Here is a 23,395-nt window from a genome sequence, read left to right as displayed (position 1 = left end):
TATAAGTTATCCCATTTCAACCGCAGTAGAAAAATAGAAATAAGAGATGACATGAATATTAGTTTGTTTTACCTTTAAGACTATTTAATTAAATTGTTCTATTTATTTATTCATATTCAAGACTAAAAGCATATTGCTTTTAGATTAATTTTACCAAATAATAATGCTTATCTTATAAACATTTAAAGACAATGACAGTTTATTGGATATGGCATTGAGGTAATTTTTATTTAAATATGATACTATACTAAGTCAGTGTAATTGTGAAATAGCCTTTCTTATGCTTCTCTTGATTTCTTTATTATGTTGCCTAACGTGTATTGGGTGTGAATGGCAAAATTTTATAGGTCAGTTTTTGGCATTTGTATTCCTCTAGTTCTTAAGTGGAGAGGCAATGGCACCCCACTCCAGTACTCTTGCCTGGAAAATCCCATGGGCGCAGGAGCCTGGTGGGCTGCAGTCCATGGGGTCGCTGAGGGTCGGACACGACTGAGCAACTTCACTTTTGCTTTTCACTTTCATGCATTGGAGAAGGAAATGGCAACCCACTCCAGTGTTCTTGCCGGAGAATCCCAGGGATGGTGGAGCCTGGTGGGCTGCCAACTTTGGGGTCACACAGAATTGGACACGACTGAAGTAACTTAGCAGCAGCAGTTCTTAAAGATGAACTTCAGAAGTATATTAGGCTCTTTGAGATTTGAACCAAAGTGGCAGTGATAGAACCTGACTTTCTTAAGTAAGACAAAAATTGTTTTGTAAAATAAAAGGAACAATAAAGGTGCTAGGAAATGAAGATATTCAATGAGTTACTCTGTTTTATGATTTAATTGTAAGTCAGTCAAGACCATGAGAAAAGCTTTACTGGAAATACACACAGACTTCAGCATTATAGGAAGATGTGTTTGGAAAAAAGTACTTAAAGATTGCCAAACGCCAGATTTGGGGGGATGGGGAGCAAGTGTATTTTGAGAGATTAGCAGTCCCAGTATATTAATAGATCTTCTTTTCTAAACATGCAAAAAAGAAGCCTGAAGTAGTATGGTGATCAGTATATCAGCAGGCTTGATTAGTCGACAAAGCTCTTTTCTACCCTATTAGCAAGCAGGCCACTTCATTTTTATGTTTACTTTATATTCTCTTAATTATGCACTAATAGATTATTCTTAGTTTTTAGAAAAAGACTAATTGGATTATTTGACTTATTAACTCATTTCAAAAACAAACAAACAAAATGGAGTTTAGAGTCAGTCTGTTTTCCTGTCTTTAAAATGTAGGTGATTGTATTTGGCCTCTACAGTGGTCTTGAGGATTTTTCTGAGGACACATTCAGAGCACTTAGCCCTGGTTTAGCATAAATGCTCAGCATGTACCTGCTCTCATTGTTAGTGAAGAGGATCCAATCTTGACTTGAGAAGTGCTTATATGCAAAAAGAGAGCCAATATTATTCAACAGGTGGCTTTGGCCATTCTTTGTGCAGGTAAACATAAAAATATGTACTGATGGGCTAAGGTGAGAGCAATATATAAGAAAAAGAAAATTTGCATAGAAATAAACTTCTCATAGACTAGAATCACAGAGCTGGGGGTTTCCTGAAGAATCCCCTAACAGTATCATCACAGGTTCAACTGTCACCCACAGCTCATACCATTACCCTTTACTGTATCCACTTCTATAAGATACAGGCTTGATGGATGAAAGAACTGTATTATCTCTTGCTTTTACTTAAGAGCTTATTAAGTTTTTCATAGGTGACAGGAAATGGAAAGGACCAAGCTGAACCTTTGAGATATGGATGGTGGTGGTGGTGGTTTAGTTACTAAGTCGTGTCTGACTTTTGTGACCCAATGGACTGTAGCCCACCAGGCTGCTCTGTCCATGGGATTCTCCAGGCAAGAACACTGGAGTGGGTTACCATTTCCTTCTCCAAGGGATCTTCCTGGCCCAGGAATTGAACCCGGGTTTCCTGCACTGCAGGCAGATTCTTTACTGACTGAGCTATGAGGGAAGCCCCTGAGATGGAGATAGAGAGAGAAATAAAGATAGAAATAAATCTATCCATGAAATGTATGATTTAACAGATTGGCCACTAAAAAGTATACCATTGACATGGTCTCTCCTTTGTGAGTATGCAGAACACTTGTTTACCTTTATTTCTGGCAGAACATTTGTTTCCTCTCTTTTTTTTTTAATGTTAAATACTGTCTATATACTCTCTCCACTGCAGACATGGAGGGTAACTTGAGATAATTCATTTTGCAATTAATAAAGGATGTGTGTTGAGGGGAGGTTGTCTTTCTTGGGGGCCCGATATTTCTAGTTTAGTTGCTACACAGATTTGTGGTCCAGCAGTTTGGCAGATCCTTGCAAGCTCTCTTGAAGACATCTGTTGAGTGAAGTAATGGTTTCATTGCAGACTCATGAGTTTCATTAATTTTCCTCTGAGGGTTTTGTTTTGTTTGTCTCCTTCTGTGGAGACATCTATTTTGGAGGATTTCAAGTTTTTTGGCTCACCATCTCCACTGGTAAGGCCTGTCTTGGAGGGCCATTCTGGTCATTGATGACTGTTCTGGTTCTCTGAGTCTATGACCTGCCAAACGGCTCTCTACTTTTAGACATCACGGCCCATGTCTCTCCCAGGCGGCTGCAGATCTAGGTGGTGGGAGGTTGAAGCAAACTATTAGGACTTTCCTCTGTTGAGCCTGTTGGTACTTCTCTTTCTACATCCCTTTCCTCCCCCGTCCTTCTCAGTACAGTGTCTCCTTATATGGCTCTGAGTTGGCTACAAGTTCATAGTCTCAGAGGAATTACATGACATGCATAAATTATGAAACATTTTCGCAAATTAAGTTTTAATTAAAACCAGCAGCCTAGAATATCCAACTGGAAGCAGTCACAATGTTGAAAAGTGACACTGGTAGGGTGGGAGTTCAGGAGAAGGTCTGAGTGGGTTTGCATCCTGTTCAGATATTTCCAAAATGAATCCTGCAGAAAAGAGCTTCCTTCCCTATCAGATCCTCCTTAATCTACACTGATCCCTGGCCTGCCATGTGGAACAATGTGGTTTCCAAGCAGGAAATATATCCATATCATGGTGGTGGCTTTTTATCTGGACTTTGCCAGATTTCCTTTTGATTCTACCAACCCCGTATTCTCATAGGGAACCAGCAGGGCCTTGGACTTCCCCACATTGCCAGAACACCAGATAATTTTTCAGCAAAATGGCCACCCATAATAATGCTGAAGAATGACAATTTTAATTAGGAATGTATTTTTCCAGTACAATGCAGGTTCAAGCCTGATGAGAAATGACTTTTTATTGTGAGAATTTTCAGAACTTGGTAACAAGCAAAAATGTCTGGGGCTTTCCCCCAGCCGATAGTCCTCAGCTATATGTAATGTGAGAATTGTTCTGGTCTGCCCATTAATAATCCACATTTTCCATGTCCCCAGAAATATCTGCCATCAAGTGAATAATTTATGCAGGCTTGCTTTTCATCTAATCAGAGCTCTACTGCTGCAAAAAAAGACACTGGATTTTTTCATTCAAAATTAGGTTTGAAAAACCTGACCCTCAGTTATTAGTCTTCATCTTTTCTACTAAATAACCTGAGTATGCTGGTATACAGTGGTCAAGACAGTGTTCTCTGGAAACCTGAAACACAGCAAGCTCTTGACCCTCTAGGCATTTTACAGTTTAATATTTTATCTGCCTTAAACTCTTTTGGAACATGGAAAAGACTCATCCTTATAATCTGTATTTTTAAATTGCTGGGAGATTTTTAAAGATGATAATACTTAGAATGTTGGTATGGAGTGTTGAAACTGACATTGGAAAGAGAGAATCCTGGTCAGAGTATAAATCAGGAATATGCAGTGCCCTGTGATCAATAATTAAACTTCTTGAAAAGTAGATAGTGTATGTAGGATGTTTATTACAGAGTCATCCATTTAGTGACAAGGTGATAGATAGCTAATGATAAGGAATTTGATAAGTAATATTTTTATATTCAAATAATTGAATAATTAACATTAACTGAAATCAACAGTGGATGTTAGTACCATCATTGGTTTTAGATGTTTTCTTTTGCTTGTCTTTGATATCTAATTTCTTGGTCTCCAAAATCACTGAGGACAGTGACTGCAGCCATGGAATTAAAAGACCCTCACTCCTTGGAAGGAAAACTATGACAAACCTAGACAGCACATTAAAATCAGAAACATCACTTTGCTGACAGAGGTGTTTTTTCCAGTAGTCATGTATGAATGTGAGAGTTGGACCATAAAGAAGGCTGAATGCTTGGAGAATTGATGCTTTCGAACTATGGTGCTGGAGAAGACTCTTGAGAATCTCTCGGACTGCATGGAGATCAAACCAGTCAATCCTAAAGGAAATTAACCCCAACTATTCCTTGGAAGGACTGATGCTGAAGCTGAAGTTCCAAAACTTTGGCCAGCTGATCTGAAAAGCTGACTCGTTGGAAAAGACCCTGATGCTGGCAAAAGAAGAGGGGTTGACAAAGGATGAGATGGTTAGATAGCATCACCTATTCAGTGGGCATAAATTTGACCAACCTCCTGGAGATATGGAAGGGCAGGGATGCCTGGAGAGCTGCAGTCCATGGGGTCACAAAGAGTTGGACGTGATGTAGCAACTAAACAATAAGAAACATGCATTTCTTGTGTGATTTTTTTAAGAGACATTTTAAACAACACATTTATTGCAAAGAAGGGTCTTTCAGTCTTTATTTTTCTTGACTTTAAATATGCTGTTGGACAGAAAAATTAATGTTCCATCTGTATCCCAAACTAGATGTTGAGAAATCACTATTAAATTATATATAGTCAGGCAAGATATTACCTAAACTAATAAAAGTAAGATAATTTGGAATACATACATACCATTCTCTTCATGATCTTTCCAACAAGGTTTGAAAAACTTACAGGATATGATAGGAAAATTGGATTGGGTACTTAAAAATTATTTTGAAGTAGAAAAGTCACTTATGTTTATCTTCTTTCATTGATCCTGTTTTTCTTCTTGTCTTCCACCCTGCAGGGTTACCTATCTCTACCTCTGTTCCTATTCTTTCCTCCTCATCCTCCTTCACCACTGTTATGACAAGGTTTTACTAGATAAAGCCGTGGGACTAGGGATTATAGAGGGAGCAACCAAGTGTACACATTTAAGGAGCTAGAGAAAGAATATGGAGCAGTAGGAACAAATTAACACTCAGGAGAAAGCCTGGGGAGGGGGAGATTTTAAGAAGGAGACTCTGAGAGACACCCTTTGTCTTCTGACTTATGCAATATGCTCAGAAAGGCCAAGATAGCTTTTGGTCTTTGGAAAAATATGATGCCCTGTGTGATTTTCCAGGCAATAGTACTGGAGTGGATTGCCATTTCCTTCTCCAAGGCATCTTCCCAACCCAGGGATCAAAGCCGGGTCTCCCGCATCGGAGACAGACACTTTACCATCTGAGCCACCAGGGAAGTCTTGTCATATACATACCCTTGGAAATCTTTTGAGGAAATTATTGCTGAGTATTTTTTAAGCTGAGCAAATGGTAGGGAATTATTTTGACAAATCTCTTGATTTGTATGAGTGAAATGTAGTTGTGAGTAGCCATGGTTTATGTCTAGAGATGGCTAACTGCAAGTATCTATGGGAATAATGAGAACAACTCAGTTCACTAAGGATGCCCCCATGGCTCATACTGAGCTGGAAGCCTCTAGAAGCCAAATCTCATGGATGGACATGGGCTCCCATGGCATGACTGGTGGCGAGTTCTGTCGGTCTCACTGCACTGCCTTCCACCGTGCTGGCTGCACTCTCAGGCTCCATCTGATGGTCTGTCCCCAGCAGCACATCCTCTCAGACTTTAGTGGAGAGGGGAAAGGGAGGAGGAGAGAAAGATGGAGGTGGTGTAATATTTGGTTACTTCTAGAAAAGTCCTAATTAGACTAGGCGAGGTCACATGTCCACCCTGAGCTAGTTTTGGGGGCCAGTGATGAATTATTTGACTGAGATCTGGGCACTGCCCACATCATGGGACTTGGAGTAGAACCTTACCCTCCTACTAGGGGAACTACTAGGAAAGAAGGAGGTTAACGGTGAGAGCAAAGGGACACACGTCCACCATAAGAGTCACACACTACCTAAGGACATTTATTCAGGCCTTACCACTTCTTCATGTAACCCAGTATGAAGAGGTGATGGCCAGTTGAGAAGATTTGTGATCTCCAGTCTGTGGGTTTATCTGTGGGCCATGAGGCCCTTGTTTATTAGTATACCTCTCACACACCATCAGGTCGGGGCACTCCTGAGAATTCTAGGGCTCACAAGGTCATGGGGCCTTCCCAGGTGATGCTAGTGGTTAAGAACCCCTCTGTCACTGCAGGAGATGTAAGATGTAACAGACGTGTGTTTGATCCCTGGGTCGGGAAGATCCCCTGGAGGAGGGATGGCAACCAACTCTAGTATTCTTGCCTGGGGAATTCCATGGACAGAGGAGCCACTGAGGGCTATAGTCCCTAGAGTCGCAAAGAATCAGACACGAGTAAAATGTCTTAGTACACATGGACATAGTGTCTTAGTACACGTGTACATACTATGATTTCTCTGTTGAGAAATTCAGAGCTCAGAGATGATACATTGTTGCCTAAATTCTTATGGCTCATAAGACATAAAAGTAGGATTGGAAACCGCATCTCCTAAACTCTAAGGCCCTCCTTCCTTCCTTTCTCTTTCCTTGTTCCTTCCCTGCTGCTACTGCTAAGTCACTTCAGTCATGTCCAATCCTGTGCGACCCCATAGACAGCAGCCCACCAGGCTCCCCCGTCCCTGGGATTCTCCAGGCAAGAACACTGGAGTGGATTGCCATTTCCTTCTCCAGTGCATGAAAGTGAAAAGTGAAAGTGAAGTCGCTCAGTCGTGTCCGACTCTTAGCGACCCCATGGATTGCAGCTTAACAGGCTCCTCCGTCCATGGGATTTTCCAGGCAAGAGTACTGGAGTGGGGTGCCATTGCCTTCTCCGGTTCCTTCCCTATCTTCCTCCAAAAAGTACTTCTTCCTGAATTCTTACTAAGGGCCAGGTATGGTACAGGTCTAGTTCCTGGTGATACGATGATGAATAAATTTTTAATTTATGTGGTCCCTAGATGGATCTTGGGTTCTTATGTAGAGAAGTAAAATAATAATAAAGAAGATTATAGAATGCAATAAATCTTAAGACTGGAATAAATAAGATGATTTCATAGAAAGACTACAGGACTTCCCTGTGGCTCAGACGGTAAAGAGTCTGCCTGCAATGTGGGAGACCCAGGTTCAATCCCTGGGCCAGGAAGATCCACTGGAAAAGGAAATGGCAACCCACTCCAGTATTCCTGCCTGGAAAATCTCATGAATGGAGGAGCCTGGTGGGCTACAGTCCATAGGGTCGCTCAGCCACGACTGAGCGACTTCACTTTCACTTTTTCATTTATAGAAAGACTTGGGGTTGAGATAGGAACTGCTGTCAGAGGAGGTGCCTTCAGAGCTGGAATCTAACAGATGGGTAAAAAATAGCGGGCGTCAGGAAATTGAATGGTGGGAGAGCCTCAGCCAATCAGAAGAAAACCAGTTGAAGGCTTTGAGGTGAGTGAGGCTTAGACAGCAGGGCCAGCAAAGCACCGGGATAATACTTTTAGATTGTTCTAGGCGCAGTGTAGAGGAAAGATCAGGGGAAGGAGTATAACTGAGATGGATGAGCAACAAACGTGGCTTAGCGTGGGGTGGCAGACATGGGCGAAAGTGGACAGAACCTCCACCACTGTATCCTAGCTCATCAGAGACCTGCTTCTCATGTAGGTCTTGGAGTTTGAACCAGTGAACAGAACTTCCTCGGATATGTAGAAGAGTAGGAATCTTTACCAACATTGCTTAATGAGGAAGAATGGAGGATTATAAATGTAAACATCATGCACAGAGTGGGGGAGGGGGAAGCGAGCAAACACAGGGAACCTTTGCAGCAAACAAGGATTTGTCACTCATTCATAACAGCCCAGGCAAGGGGCCAATTTCACAAATGAAATAAACATATGCAGGCTTTTTTCATTTTCTTTTATACAGTTGGCAGAAAAATACTTTATGTCCCATTTGGTCTTTACATATTTCATAGTAAATGTGTTGTTTTGATCAATTGATCTTTAATTGAGTTTTATTTTTGAAAAAAGAGTCCACTCAACTCCAGAAGTCCGTTCAGCTGGAGTGATGAATGTCCCCTCACTTGCCGCTGTGGCTCTTAAGTGGGATTCTGAGATGTAAGTGAAGTAAATGAGAAAAGTTAAAACAAAAACATCCCCTTCCCCTCAGTGCAGGAACTTGGTTTTGAAATACATTTACTTACCATTAGGGACTCAAAGCCCACTAGGATCTCTTCCACTTCTAGTAGGGCTCCTTACAATTGTTTTCCCTGGCTCACCTTAGCATGCAGGTCTCTAAAATTGCCCCACAGTTCGGTCCCTGCACTCACTTCCTGGGTAATCTCGTTTTCAAGCTGTCTATCCTACACCTCTGCTTGCAAGTCCAGGAGACATCCTCAAGTTGTCAGTTTTAGACAAAACGGAACCTTTTTTTTCCCCCCTCAAATATGCTTCTCAAACAGTTTTCATCTTCTCATTAAGGCTCTATTTTTTAATTTACCTGGCCCAAAGGTCTTAGATGCAACCTTGATGTCTCTCCTTCTCTCATATTATCAGCCAGTCCATCATCCCACGTCTCAGACAGATCTAGAATCAGACCACTGCCTGCTGCCTCCACTACCAGCACTAACTCTTTCATCTCTCATTCAGATTATTCAGCAGTCTTCTCACTGGCCTCCCTACTCAAACACTATCTTTGCTGCTCTCTGGTTATGTGACCTTGTAGTTTCATGGAAAACTGGGGTGAAAATAGAACTTACCTAATAAAGTTTCCGTGAGTTTTCAGTAAAGAGTCAGACACAACTGAGCATGCACACAAGCAAACACAAAGCACTTAGAATGAGGGATAGTAAGTCATGGCTGTTACAACTGCCATTGCTGCTGTTGTCTACACTGCAGCATGTGGTTTCCATCCAAGACAACCTGATGGCCCAGAATGACGGGTAAAGCGCCAGCAATGACATCTACCTTCCTGGCAGCAGGATAGGAGTCCTTTTAAGGGTACTATCTGGAAAAGCCACACGCATGGCTATCTCACTGACCACAATTGAATCCCACCAAGTTCTAATAGCGTCATTTAGCTAAGCCTGGCTAACAGTTGGGTTTCCATTACCCAAAAAGGGCAGTGTGGCAGTTACTGCAACTAGCAGTTAACTATGCTATGAATAGGCAGTATGTGGTGTGCTGATGACATTTGATATGAGAGGTCAGACGGGGTCTTCTTTGAGACAGTGACAGCCAGGTGACAGTGACAACCAGGTGTTCGCTGGACAAGGAGGGAGGGTAGGAGGGAGCATTCTGAAATGAGGGAAGGGCAAGTATGTCTGTGATAGGAGAAGGCAAGGTAAATACTTGTGCTGCACCGTACATCATGGGCTTCTGAGGTGACAGTAGTGGTAAAGAACCTGCCTGCCAATGCAGGAGGCGCGAGATGCAGGTTCAATCCCTGGATCAGGAAGTTTCCCTGGAGGAGGGCATGGCAACCCACGCCAGGATTCCTGCCTGGAGAATCCCATGGACAGAGGATCCTGGCAGGCTACAGTCCATAGGGTCTCAAAGAGTTGGACATGACTGAAGTGACTTAGCCAGCACACATACATCATACACCACATGCTGCGAAGCATGGTAGGCTACATTCTCCATCCAGACTTTTCTGTAAGGAGTGGTGCCAGAATTTCTCATTCCCCCTTCCTTATATGGGGGACTCCCAGATGGAGTGGCCTGAGAGGCCCCCCCAGATCTTGGGTTGGTGCTAACACCTTTGGTCTGCATGAGAAGCAAAACTTTGAGCCTGACAGTTAAAGCAGAAGTGAGGCCTGCAGAGAGATATGACTTTGAGTTGACTTTCAGCTCCGGCATTTCCTGACTGGGTGACACTGGCAAAGTTCTTAGCCATACTAAGTATTCTCTATTTCCTCATCTATGAGACTGATACTAACATATAACCCATATATATATAACATATATATAACATATAACATATAACTAACATATAACCCAAAGCTTTGGGGACCAAAGCTGCTCAAGATGTAAAGTGCTTAGCCAAGTACTGCTGCATTGAGAGTGGTCACTCAAGAGAGGCTGTTTCTGTTACTCTCCCTTTATCTCTGTCACTCTCTTGAATGACACATTCTCAGTCTTTCCGGATTTGAATGTGAAGTGTTCTACAAATGCATTCCACATCCCAAGAATTTTCCCTGGGAATGTGCGAGCCTACCATATACTATAACTTCTTTCTTTCTTTATGCTTCCTTTAAAAACGTGACTAGCGGATGTGAATAGTTGGTTATAAAGTCATACAGTTAAGGGGCATTTGGTCTGAAGGAATCTGAAGCTGCTTGTGCAGATCCTGATGTATTAATAGTAAGTGAAGAAACAGACATAGGGAGGTGGAGCCTGGTTGACAGTGCCTGACAAAGTGACTTTGGAGAAGAAGAGGTCTTGAGAAAGAGAAGTTGCCTTGCCTCAGGCTGAGTGGTGATGGGAAATTCCTGGGCTAGTTTTTTGCACATCCATGGGTCAGTGAGACAATGTGCATATCTGCAGATGTCTGTACCAAGGGTATGGGGATTATCCTCTGGCAGAAATATTCCTTTTTCTCTTGTAAGCCATTGTCTTGGATTATCAACGTGGTGTATGTGTTTGTGAAGGTGTAGACTGCAGTCAGTTAACCCAGTTGTCTTTTCCTGGCATCCACCCTGGACATACCCGAGTAATAAGGTACTTTCTTTAACCAGGTGGGCACCAGTCACAGTCACAGAGAAATGCGTAGAGACTGCCACACAGAGCAGGTTCCCTCATGTCCTCAAGGAGCTTGTGAACTAGCAGAGGAGAGACATTAAACTAACTACATAGATATTGCAGATATTCTCTGAACTACAAAGAAAAAGTACAATGAGACCTTTAGAGACCATTGTGTCCCCGAGTATCCTTTGCTGTTCCTTGTTTTTTGAGCCCACTACAGACATTGCTAATTGGTTATAACATTCTTTCCATAAAATGTAACTTCAAAATCTCTCTCAACATGGCCCTATGGAAATACATTACCAATCTGTCAGACGTGACTCTTGAAGCTAATCTTTTTTGCCATCTAAGAACTGGCCCATTCCCCAGCCCTCCCTGGATCATCCATTTATACAGATAAGCACTCTGACCAAAGGCTAAAATGCATGTGCCTCAGGACTCCAGCTAGAGGCCGGGGGAGTCTAGTGTCCCACTGGTCTGGCTCCTGGGTCAGAGCACTGCACAGTGTGAATGTTGCAGGAACCGTGTGTCATCAAGAGCGTGGACTCCCAGTCAGTAGCATCTGCAGCTGCCAGGGAGCCCATCTCAATTTGCTGTGTTCTATTCTGAGGCTTCTTTTCCAAGGTCCAACCTGTGTGTGGCATTGCAGGCTATAATTTATGTTATTTAAAAGCTCTGGTAGGAAAGTTGTTCTTTGTTCTCATGAATTATTTCTTAAGGAAAATATATGTTTTGTGGAGAACTTGAGGGCAGCCTCAAACTGAGGACATCACCACAAAAACTTGGTCTCTCATTTTCCTGCCCAGGATTTCTTCTCTTGTGCTTAAATGGGTGACTCAAAATGAAGAGTTTCCTGCTCCACCAAGATAAACCTGAGAGAGGGAGAGAAAGGGCAGCTCTCATTTTTAAGAGGCCTGTCAAGTCCCACGATTTGTGCAGGCCTTGACTTTGGTATTTAATTCATCAAACAGTTATAATTCTCATCACTGTCCAATGCATTTCATATCATCTGTGATTCAACACAGATTCTTTCCCAAGGAAGCATACATCTGTCATGCTATTAATGTTTGCATTTCCAAAGTTTCTTTTATGTTGTGAAAAGATATTTAATATTTAAGACTCTTATTTAAGTGACTCTTCATTTTAGGCTCAATTTCTCACCTCTTGATACATTTCTGCACTCTTGAGAAGTGCTGGGGAAACATGTGAGCTTCCTTTTTAATAGTGGCAGCTATAAGTAGGAGGAAGGAATCAAGAAATCATGCTCGTATTTCTGTCTTCCTAAACTGAGAGACCTTTCAGCATGAAAGTGCTTGGAAATTGATTGTTGGGTGGGTGGGGTCTGCCTTTTGAGGACATTCTCTGGACCATTCTGGAGCATCTATGACATACAAGACACCTTGTTGGTTTGAGTTTATCCCTTCGATCTTTTATTGGGCTCCATCCACGGGGCAGGGCCATATGATAGGTTCAAGAAAGCCCCAGTCTTAGTGTCTGTGAAGACAGAGTATTCTTCACAGGGACAAAAGAATGGGAAAGGCAGGAAGGAGGTTCAGACCATAGGATGCCTGGTTTCGTTATCTTTCATATTCTGGCAGTTCCAGTGTTACAAACTCTAGAGACATAGAGAGGTTGTTGTCATAATTCCCAAGTGTTTGTGGCCATTTTTAACATGTGAGTTGAATTGAATTTGTACATTCTATAGTCAAATGGACAGAGAAGCCTGGTGTGCTGCAGTATTTGGGGTCGCAGAGTCGGACACGACTGAGCAACTGAACTGACTGAAAGTCAGATACCTGCCCCTCCTCAAATTTACTTTCTATGGAACATCATATAATTACATAATGTCTCAATGTCATTGTATTTCTCACCTGTAAAATGAGGATAATAAAGAGAACCTAGTATTGGGTTATTGTGACTTAGGGGGGTGATGCAAATAAAGGTCTTAACACTGTGCCGGCTGACAAGTTCACACTTGATAAAGTTCACACTTGTTAGTCTCTATGAAAAGACTTGAAAATGATGTAATTCTTACATTTGGTATTTAATATATGGATAATGTTAATTCCATTCCAGATTAGAAAATTGCTTTTCAAAACACTGCACGCTGTAATGGCAATTACAAACACCATGACACTAAACCACAGCTTAAAAGTCTCACTGTAGAAAAATAGATAAATATGTCTCCTAAGTATTCAATCTTTTTCCGCATGCCTATAATCTCAGTCCCTTCCCTGTGCTGTTGGCATAGCTATTATGTCTTATTTTATTTATTGACTGACTGCCTTTTCATTGTTCTTAGAGTATCAGCCTTACTTTATATGCGTGGATTCTTGTGCATGCTTCCTTAACCAGCAATAAAGGGAACAGTTACTGTGCTGCAAAGCAAGAAAAACTGGCTTTAAATTAAGTGACGTTCTTCAAATGGTCTTGCCTCTGTGTACAGCAGAGCGTCTCAGCTTTGGCACGGTGGGCGTATGGGCCGTGTAATTCTACCACTACATATGGTAGTGGGGGCTGTTCTGTGCATTCTAGGAAGTTTAGCAGAATGCCTGGTTTCTACCCACCAGAGGCCAGTAGCTCTTATTCCCTCCCTGGCCCCAGGTTTTGACAGCCCCACATGTCTCTGGACAGTCCTCAGCAATGGGGAACTGTTGGCATACAGGAAGAAGGAACTGCTCTCTGTTCCTATGGAAGCACTTTCATAGTGCTTTTGGTCACCGGACAGAAGAACCTCAGGTCCAGCTTTGCAGAAGGCTACCAAAAACTACCCAATACATGCACTGTCAAAGTCACAGATTATCTCTTGACACTAAGACTTAAGGTAGCAGGTGAAATAATCAACACCATAACTTTATGTGGGGAAATGACTTGGCTTTGGTTGTTATTTTCCTCCCCATTTTGGTCCTTCCATTTGCCAATGAAGTTTTACAGTTAATCTTCACTTCTTATATAATGATTTTTTTCTTCTTTTTTCTCCTTATTTTTCAGCTCCCTCAGGCACAAAAGGTAAAACTCTTTTCCATCACATTCCAGTCATCCCCAGAACTCACGAATCATGCATGCCTCCATGGTCTTGTGCGTTCGGTGTTGTTCATGACCAGTGAAATGGTTTTCCTCTTAGGACTTCAGGAGCCTGAAGTTGGACAGGAGCAGAAAGACCCACAGACTTGACTGTCCACTAGCCCTTTGCCAAATGAATCCCACCAGAAAGCCCTTTGGTGGCCATTGGTTTGGGGATGAATCTGTGCTCAACCATTTTGCTAAGAATTCGCAAATAATAGCTGAAGAATAAGTTTGTCACATTCCTTCCAACATAACATTTCAGATCGTCCCTGGGATACTTTCCTCGGGAGATAATGCGAATAATTATTAAGGCCCAGTAATTATTTTAGTTTCTGAGCTCTTAAGCCAAATCCCTAAAACTCCCCTTAAGTTTCATTAATTGAAAAATCAGCAGCTACCTTGCTTGTCTCAATACCCATACCACCCAGAGAGCATTAGAGCAGAGTTCTTGCCAACAGTCAGACCCTTTCACTGATCCTTATTATCTGTCTGAGATGAAGTGGTGCCACCATGTAGAGTGTTTGCTGTCCAGAACGATTACGTGTGGTTTCAGTGCTGGCTTTGTTGTATCATCCATGGCTTGTCACTGCATCCTAAGGACAGTTGTGGCAGAGTACATATCACATGATGCTTGGTGTGTGGTTCCTGTGTATTTCACAAATGCAAGCAAGATTTTCAGACAACAGAGCAATTTCTGGGGCTATAATGTGAGTTGGTTTCAAGAGTTGAGGTAAGGCACCAACTTAATCTGACCCTCCTAAGCTCTCCACTTTGGAGCAGAGATGATTTGGTTTTGTCTCACTAAGATAGCACAACTGCTCTACAAAAGACAGTCTGTTCAGACCATATGGACAACCAGAGGCCTAGACATCATTACCAGTTACTCAAATACGTTTGAGATATTTAAACAAGGCAAGACATGCTAGTGTGTGACTTGGCTTGTGGTGATGTTTGATTACACTTCAGTGCCATCACAAAAGGACTGAACACTTCATTAAAAGTTAAAGTATTTGAGTAGAGCAAGAGCTTCCAGGGTAAATATATGGTCAGAATTCCACATTATCTGGAAGGCTTGGCATCTTTGATAGGTTATGCTTGCTTAATTGCCCACATTAGGAATTTCTTTGCAAAGACTTAAACTGAGTATCTAAAAATGGACTGGCCTCAACTTACTGGTACGTGTTCATCAAATTTCCACTAATCCATAGACAAAAGCATTCTGTTATAGAAGATTCCTCATGAATTTGAAGTGTCATCAGCCATGGAATTTTAAAACAAAGTTCAAAACAAACCAGCACAGAATATGGTAATAACAAATGTTGCTGGGCCATATGAGTTCTCAATAGCACTTAGCTCATCACTCTTTTCTTCTATCGTCATATCTTGACTCACATTACATGCCCTGCAAAGTGAAGCACATTATTATTTATGGTCATAGAAAGTTCAAAAGTGAGGAAGATGCTCCAGTGGCTTTTCCTCTGTCCCAAAGATGTTATACTGCCCAACAGACTTGTTCTGCAGCCCTGGATGACAAAAAATAACCCTGCCTTCCCTTCCTCACTGTGGCTACAAATTGTCTTCTTTCAATTAAGATAGAGAAAGGTGTTTATTTTAAACAAAAAATTAGAGGGGTCTTGTGTGAAATGATTTCAGAACTCTTTGGATAGTTTCTGGGCAGTTCAGCTTTTTGGAGGAGTTTGACTGTAAACCTTGGGGATCTAGGCTGGAAGCTGAGGTGGTTTGAGGAGAGGCACATTGCAGACTGAAAGCATTCCCCTCAGGACCACTGGTCTCAGTAGATGATGTATGAGCATCCCTGCCCCTCACGTTCCTTCCCTTCCCCTCCACAGTGTTACCAAAGGCTTTTGATAGAAAGTTCTTACAAGCATCAGTTCCCCTCAAATAATTATCTTGCTAATGAATTATCAAGATATGACAAAAGAGCCCAGAAAGAATGTGATGCTTCTCTTGTTTCATTAAAACTGTGTATCACCTGCCTGAATTGCCTAGATGGAGTTAGAAAGAAAGGGAGACTGAATTTGAAACCCCAACAAAGCAAAGGCTTTCAGAAACAATTGTTTTGAGAGATTTCTTCCCGAAGACTTTGACATTACCCATAGATTTCACTCATCCATGTACATGATTATAATTAGTCCCTTCCAAACCCAAGAGTTTGTTGTTCTGCGGGTAAAAGGGAGGTATCTCCAGCTGCTGTGTCTTTGGCCGGCTTTTCACATGAGGTCATGAGTGCATACGTTGAACCATATGGTGTCTACATTTGTGCTGTGTTTTTGTTGGAATCTCTCTTTGAATCATCTGCAACTGTTTTCTCTATAAATATTTTAAATAGTTATGTCTCTGTAAACATGCTTATTTTAATCTCTTGGCTGATCTACAACTAAAAGTGTCCCATTTGGATATCCCTCTTATGTGTAGCAGTAATTAATGATTGTTGTCTATAAATTATCATTTTTGTGATTCTAATAATTTGAGAGTTTTCCAAATATTCTAGCCCTTTTGGCTGTTTTCTAGAACAATGGTTTGCACCAAAAAAAAAAAAAAAAAAGGTTTTATTTTTCCTTTGATTCTTAAACACCTCTGAGATAATTTCTAGATTCTATAAATTTTAACCCTTAATACAAAGTAGGAGTGATAGTATACTAACTGGTTATACACTTGATCAATAAATATTTTCACCAAATACATAGGCAGTGTTCTGAAGTCTTGGTTAAAAAACTTGTAGCAATACAGACCTGAAGCCTTCAGGCCAATACAAATCTGTTCTTTTTAGTGAAAATTGAACCACTTTCTCCTTTGGATACATTGTTCTTGAGTTCAATCATGGAGAAAGGTCCCTATTTTGTAGAACAGTACAACAGTTTGCATTTTTTCTCTTATATGATTCTTGACGTCTACGAAAATGTCTGGGAGATTCCATTTTATAATAATAACAGAATTGCCCAGAGTTGTTTGCAAATGTATATTCAGTAGTCACAAAAACAGTCCAGTTTTCAAACTGCATATTCATCTAAGTAGGTTCTGTCTATAGGAACTAGACATCAGTTGTTCACTGTGTGATTAACTTAATCTCTGTAACATGGAGCCTTGAATACTTAAAAGAAAATAAACACTTTTGGGGCATTTCAAATTTGGCTGTTTATGTGCTTAACTTTTCAATACAGGTGCACCGTTCCCTTCATTTTATGTTGTCTTTACACAAATTTGGAGTTTCTCAAAGACAGTGTCTTGAAGGTCTTGAAGGTACTCTGTGTCTTGCCTGGCATCATATTAGTTAATATAGGCTTGAAAATTCAGAGCAGGCATAAGCATTTTTCTCAAAACCATAGTTAAAGAAAACCACATCTCTAATCCTGTTTGGAACAGCAATTGATGGAGTCAGAGCTCTACAGTATGGCAAAACGATCCCTGTTTAATAGCCAGACCATGTGTTTTGTTTCCTGTTAGGAATAGCTTCACTTGCCTTCTTGAACAAACACAGCAGGGTTTGAGATCTGTTGTTCTATGCCTGCTGTGATATTCTGTGCTGCTTAACTTGTATGAGGACTCAGGAGTGCATAAATTAGCTTCTTAAATGGAGATCGATTTTTGGTTTTTCTTTCAGGATGGGACTGTTTTATTAATCTCTCCCCCTAAGTATAAATGGGATCCTGAATCCATTTGCATTTTCTTTATATCCTTGTTTATATTATATTTAGGAGGAATAAATGGAAGCAATCATTTATCTAAAGACTTCTTTCCTTCCTTCCTTTCTTTCTTCTTGTTCTTCAGGTATAAACTCACGCGAGTAGAATTTGGCCAGCTCTTATCTCAGTGTAATCAGATTTCAGCAATTGTGGAGCATCATTTATCATTCCTTGTCTCATTTAACTTCTGCACTTTGAAATGTTGACTTGTTGAAAATAGAAAATTGAAAGTTTGCAAAGCTGCTGTTTTCAGAGAACTGTAGGTCTAGTGATTTTAGTGTTTCATTACAGTTATATAAGCGGCTAAATGGATGCAAATGAAGTGCAAAATGGAGAGGTGATAGCTATTTACGTTTGGGTCTGGTTTATGACTCATTTGCTTTTACCTTGACTGGCTTTCTGTGTAAGCTATTATATTTTGTTTTGATGATTCTGTTTTCTCCCTCATCATTTACTCTTATAAGAACACATGCAGGCATCTTTTATATGCATTATCGAGCTGGGGCTGTTAAAACTGACTAAACCCAAGAGTCGGAAAAACGGTAGCAGTACAATGAGCTATGACTTAAACTAGTAGATTTATTTTGTGGATAAGGCAAGGGAAGGAGAAACGGGAGCAAGCTCAATCACTTCAGCTCCCCCCGTGGTCAGAGTGATGGAGTCTGTGGAGACCTCAGTTACAACATATTGTTCCACCACAATGATGATCACAGAACTGAGCATTTTCTTCTTTGTGGTAGTTCTGTACGAGTGTATCTATGGCATTCCAGAGAAGCTGCCCTGTTGCTATGACAGGAGGTAAACTTTGCAAGGTTCACAGCCACGTGAGTCTTTTTCAGGGCACGAATACTGGAGTGGGTTGCTATTTCCTCCTCCAGGGGCTCTTACCCACCCAGGGATCAAACACAAGTCTCCTGTGTCTCCTGCTTTGAAGGTGGATTCTTTAACTGAGCCACCTGGGAAGCCTTATGTGAATCACGGCCAGTCCCTTTCCCATTGGCCCTGTTAAACTGTGTGTTTCAGACCATAAAGAAATGAATGCAAAACCCTCAGATTAAAAGTGCATGGCTTCCTGATGGCGGGATGACCCTCAGAAGAGTGCACTGGGGCTCTGGCTGAAGCCCCATATGGGCTAAGGGGGGACCAGAGAGCTCTATTTTGGGAGCAGGATGCTATTTGCATTTCTTATTTAGAGGAAATGATTTGTTAAATTTAAACAACTTTATAATATATCTTTTTTGTGTATCTGGGAAAAAGTGTTCAAGTTGTACCCATTTTCAGATATATTTGAACTTTTATAGCATTTATGTACTGTTTTATAATAAGGAAGAGAACAAAGTGACAACAGAGAAGTACATGAGCAGCACTTTCCAGGGCCCACCCGTGATGAGTGCTTAATTCAGTGAAATACTGCTGCTAATGCTAGTCCATGCCTTGTTCAATAGAGACATATTCGATACAAATAAAGCAGAAATGGTTTTAAAACACTGGTATACTTTGTGTTAAAAAAAGACTAGATATTATAAAGTAAAAAACCTGAGAATTGATTTTAAAATCCCATATGTATATCAGCGCTTTCTAGTCCCAGACTTACTTTTTAGTGTCTTAGAAATTTAAAGTCTTCTTTCAAAAAATCCTCCTTTAGTTAAGATGTGAATGTCTTCTATCATTTATTTAAATCAAGCACAACTATAAAATATGATTCTCTTGAGGTGTTGAAACAATGCAAACTCTACTCACAACATTGCTAAAATGAAACTGCCTTTTCTTTTGAAAGTCAAAAAACATCTGAATAAAAATAGTGGGATTTTAAAGCTTATTTTAAATTGTTCCTACATCCCCCGCAAAGAAATTTATATACCTTTCTTTCCATACAGAAAGGAAGGCAGAGGATTGAGAAAATTTATTTTACAAAGCCCAGTGAATGGCAATATTGTGCCATTAATGTCAGCATAATCCATATTAATCTTAGAGAGGATATTCCTGGACACTGGATATTCTGATTTCCTTGCTTCTAGATGCAATTCTGTAGGTCATTCTTACTGATCCTCAATTGATATTGAACTCAAAATTGGACTGACATTTTGAGGTTACCCCTGTATTTATTGATAGACTTAGAACACCAGTGTCTATCACTATATAGGAGATGTATTTCCTGAAACATCAGTAAATAAATCTACACTTTATTGATCAAGACCCTGGAAAAGTGTATCATTTAAAGGACAGCTGTATGGAGTAGTTTAATGAAGTAAAGAATTAAGCAAACTAGAATGTGTGAACTTGAGCCAGAACACTTTTTTTTTTTTTTTTCCTGATTGTGTTACTATGTTTCCATTATCTCAGAGAGGCTAGGAAGAGAGAGAGAACACTCAATGAACAGCATTTCAACACAGGACTAAGCAAAATCAATATAATTCAGTGATTGATTTGAAAGCTAAATAAATCTATGTCAACATATAAATCCAAGTCAAATCTATATTAAATCAGTGGCGAATCACCACGAGTGATTTTAATCTGACACTATAGTTCTTCACTTTAGGGGATTTCCTGAGTGGCAGGTGTAGTAGGTCATTCTCATGACTTACTCTAGAGAAAACCTATACTTGCACTGTGTATTCACAGGCATAGCCTTTATCTTCATCACTTTTTTGGCATAATTTTTTGATAGAAACAATTCTAATTTGCACCAACAAAATTTGTCTACTTGTATTGTTTCTGCATATTAAAGTTGGAAAACTGGTTTGCCTTTTCAGTTTTTTGTATTAAAATCACATATCTGTTGATCTGATCATAGTTCAGCCCCCTGATCCTTTTTCCTGTCACATTAGTCCCAGGTCACACCCCCAATTAATGGGTATATATCCAATACAGCCCAGTTCCGTGAGAACTGGAGGGATGGCTCTGTACAAGCTTCCACACATCTCGTGCCAAAGGATTCAACTGAAATGACCCTCTGGGGTAAACTGGAGCAATTGTGCAATCATGTACAGCAAAACTACTGAGAAGTCCAAAAGCAGAAAGTTAGATGTTTATCCCTTCAAATTAGCTGGAAGGACTTTGGAAAACCCATCCTAGTTTCATGAGGTAGAAAAATGTCAGGCAAAGGACTAATGCCATGGTATGGACTTTCTTTTTCCAGAAATGACTAATGGAACTGAACCACTCGCTGAATCATGAGCCCTGTGTGCTTGGATTGGACCCATCCTTGTTTGCCCAGGGCTGGGACACATTAGATGATTTGGCTGGGTGCTTCTGAAGCATCTCTCCTTTCGTTCCTGACCTCCTTCCTCTCTAACAATTTCCTTCCCATTGTGCATCATTCCCTACCTTCTTTAATATTTGCAGTGCCAACTACCACCACCTTGAACTACTTTCTAAAGCATGTTATCTAAGTCATGGGATAAAGGAGAAATTTTTTTTTTTTAATTTTGTATATGTAATTTGAATGCAGAGATAGATGACGTTCAAGTTTGGGAGAGCAGTGGATGGATTTCAGAGAAGCTTAAGGACTTCTCTCCCTAACCTAGCATGGTTGTTATGAGATCAGTTGCACTTATTGGATGTGTCAGGCACTGTATTAGGTGCTTTACATCCATAATTCTATTTAATCCTCCCCCAAACTCTTGGAGTTACTCCTTTTAGAGATGAGTTGCTTGGTTGCCTCTTTTACCACACTCCAAGATCCTTAAGGCAAAACATATCATTTGTCTTTGTACCCTGAAAACAGGAGGCTGAGGGTAGAATGATTTGCTCAGGGACTGTAGTTTCAGGTAGGCCAAGGCACAAACCTGCACCCTCCTGCCTTTTGTGACCTAGAGCAAGGTACCTTCCCCTTTATCTTTAATTGACTCAACTGTAAGATGGCTTGTAGACACTTCACCAGGGTTAAATTTAGTGCTATACAGATGTTAAATGTTTAAAGCAGTGTTCAGTAATAGCAAGACAAGTTTGGAAGTAAAACATCACTGGGTGAATAGGTGGATGGATAGATGGAAGGATGAATAAATACAAAATGACTCAACAATTTTGAGTTATTTGTTCAGAGATAATTCAGGCCTATTTGCTTCTGTAGCTCATTTCTCCTCTCTGTGTTTCTTTCCAAGGAAATCATAGGCTTCAGCTAAACTATTTTTTAAAAGTCCTTTCCCCTTACCTCACTACAAACAAAGCTAGTGGAGGTGATGGAATTCCAGTTGAGCTATTCCAAATCCTGAAAGATGATGCTGTGAAAGTGCTGCACTCAATATGCCAGCAAATTTGGAAAGTTCAGCAGTGGCCACAGGACTGGAAAAGGTCAGTTTTCATTCCAATCCCAAAGAAAGGCAATGCCAAAGAATGCTCAAACTACCGCACAATTGCACTCATCTCACACGCTAGTAAAGTAATGCTCAAAATTCTCCAAGCCAGGCTTCAGCAACACGTGAACTGTGAACTTCCTGATGTTCAAGCTGGTTTTAGAAAAGGCAGAGGAACCAGAGATCAAATTGCCAACATCCGCTGGATCATAGAAAAAGCAAGAGAGTTCCAGAAAAACATCTATTTCTGCTTTATTGACTATGCCAAAGCCTTTGACTGTGTGGATCACAATAAACTGTGGAAAATTCTGAAAGAGATGGGAATACCAGACCACCTGACCTGCCTCTTGAGAAACCTGTATGCAGGTCAGGAAGCAACAGTTAGAACTGGACATGGAACAACAGACTGGTTCCAAATAGGAAAAGGAGTATGTCAAGGCTGTATATTGTCACCCTGCTTATTTAACTTCTATGCAGAGTACATCATGAGAAACGCTGGGCTGGAAGAAGCACAAGCTAGAATCAAGATTACCGGGAGAAATATCAATAACCTCAGATATGCAGATGACACCACCCTTATGGCAGAAAGTGAAGAGGAGCTAAAGAGCCTCTTGAGGAAGGTAAAAGAGAAGAGTGAAAAAGTTGCCTTAAAGCTCAACATTCAGAAAACGAAGATCATGGCATCTGGTCCCATCACTTCATGGGAAATAGATGGGGAAACAGTGGAAACCGTGTCAGACTTTATTTTTGGGGGGTCCAAAATCACTGCAGATGGTGATTTCAGCCATGAAATTAAAAGACGCTTACTCCTTGGAAGGAAAGTTATGACCAACCTAGATGGCATATTCAAAAGCAGAGACATTACTTTGCCAACAAAGGTCCGTCTAGTCAAGGCTATGGTTTTTCCAGTGGTCATGTATGGATGTGAGAGTTGGACTGTGAAGAAAGCTGAGTGCTGAAGAATTGATGCTTTTGAACTGTGGTATTGGAGAAGACTCTTGAGAGTCCCTTGGACTGTAAGGAGATCCAACCAGTCCATTCTAAAGGAGATCAGTCTTGGGTGTTCATTGGAAGGACTGATGTTGAAGCTGAAACTCCAATACTTTGGCCACCTGATGCGAAGAGCTGACTCATTTGAAAAGACCCTGATGCTGGGAAAGATTGAGGGCAGGAGGAGAAGGGGAAGACAGAGGATGAGATAGTTGGATGGCATCACCAACTTGATGGACATGGGTTTGTGTGGACTCCAGGAGTTAGTGATGGACAGGGAGGCCTGGCTTGCTGCGGTTCATGGGGTCACAAAGAGTCAGACATGACTGAGCGACTGAACTGAACTGAACTGAATGGCAGAAAGCAAAGAGGAACTAAAGAGCCTTTTGATGAGAGTGAAAGAGGAGAGTGAAAA

The 23,395-nt window shown here is 40.9% G+C and overlaps 1 protein-coding gene across 6 annotated transcripts in view; it reads left to right on the top strand.

The window, feature by feature from the left end:
- Positions 1-23,395, top strand: part of CACNA2D3 (calcium voltage-gated channel auxiliary subunit alpha2delta 3) — a 900,236-nt gene that overhangs the window by 648,034 nt on the left and 228,807 nt on the right. For 5 of the 6 annotated variants that reach the window (XM_059879667.1, XM_059879665.1, XM_059879668.1 and 2 more), the window contains one exon: positions 13,917-13,934. The exons of the other annotated variant lie outside the window; for it this stretch is intronic. In XM_059879667.1, the coding sequence (XP_059735650.1) occupies positions 13,917-13,934 (18 nt within the window). The remainder of the gene's footprint in view (positions 1-13,916; positions 13,935-23,395) is intronic. 6 annotated transcript variants of the gene reach the window in all.

The sequence above is a fragment of the Bos taurus genome, chromosome 22 (genome assembly GCF_002263795.3).
Source record: "Bos taurus isolate L1 Dominette 01449 registration number 42190680 breed Hereford chromosome 22, ARS-UCD2.0, whole genome shotgun sequence".
In the NCBI taxonomy this organism is placed as follows: domain Eukaryota; kingdom Metazoa; phylum Chordata; class Mammalia; order Artiodactyla; family Bovidae; genus Bos; species Bos taurus.
Note: the sequence above shows the minus strand (reverse complement) of the source record. Positions and strands in the feature narration are given on the sequence as shown.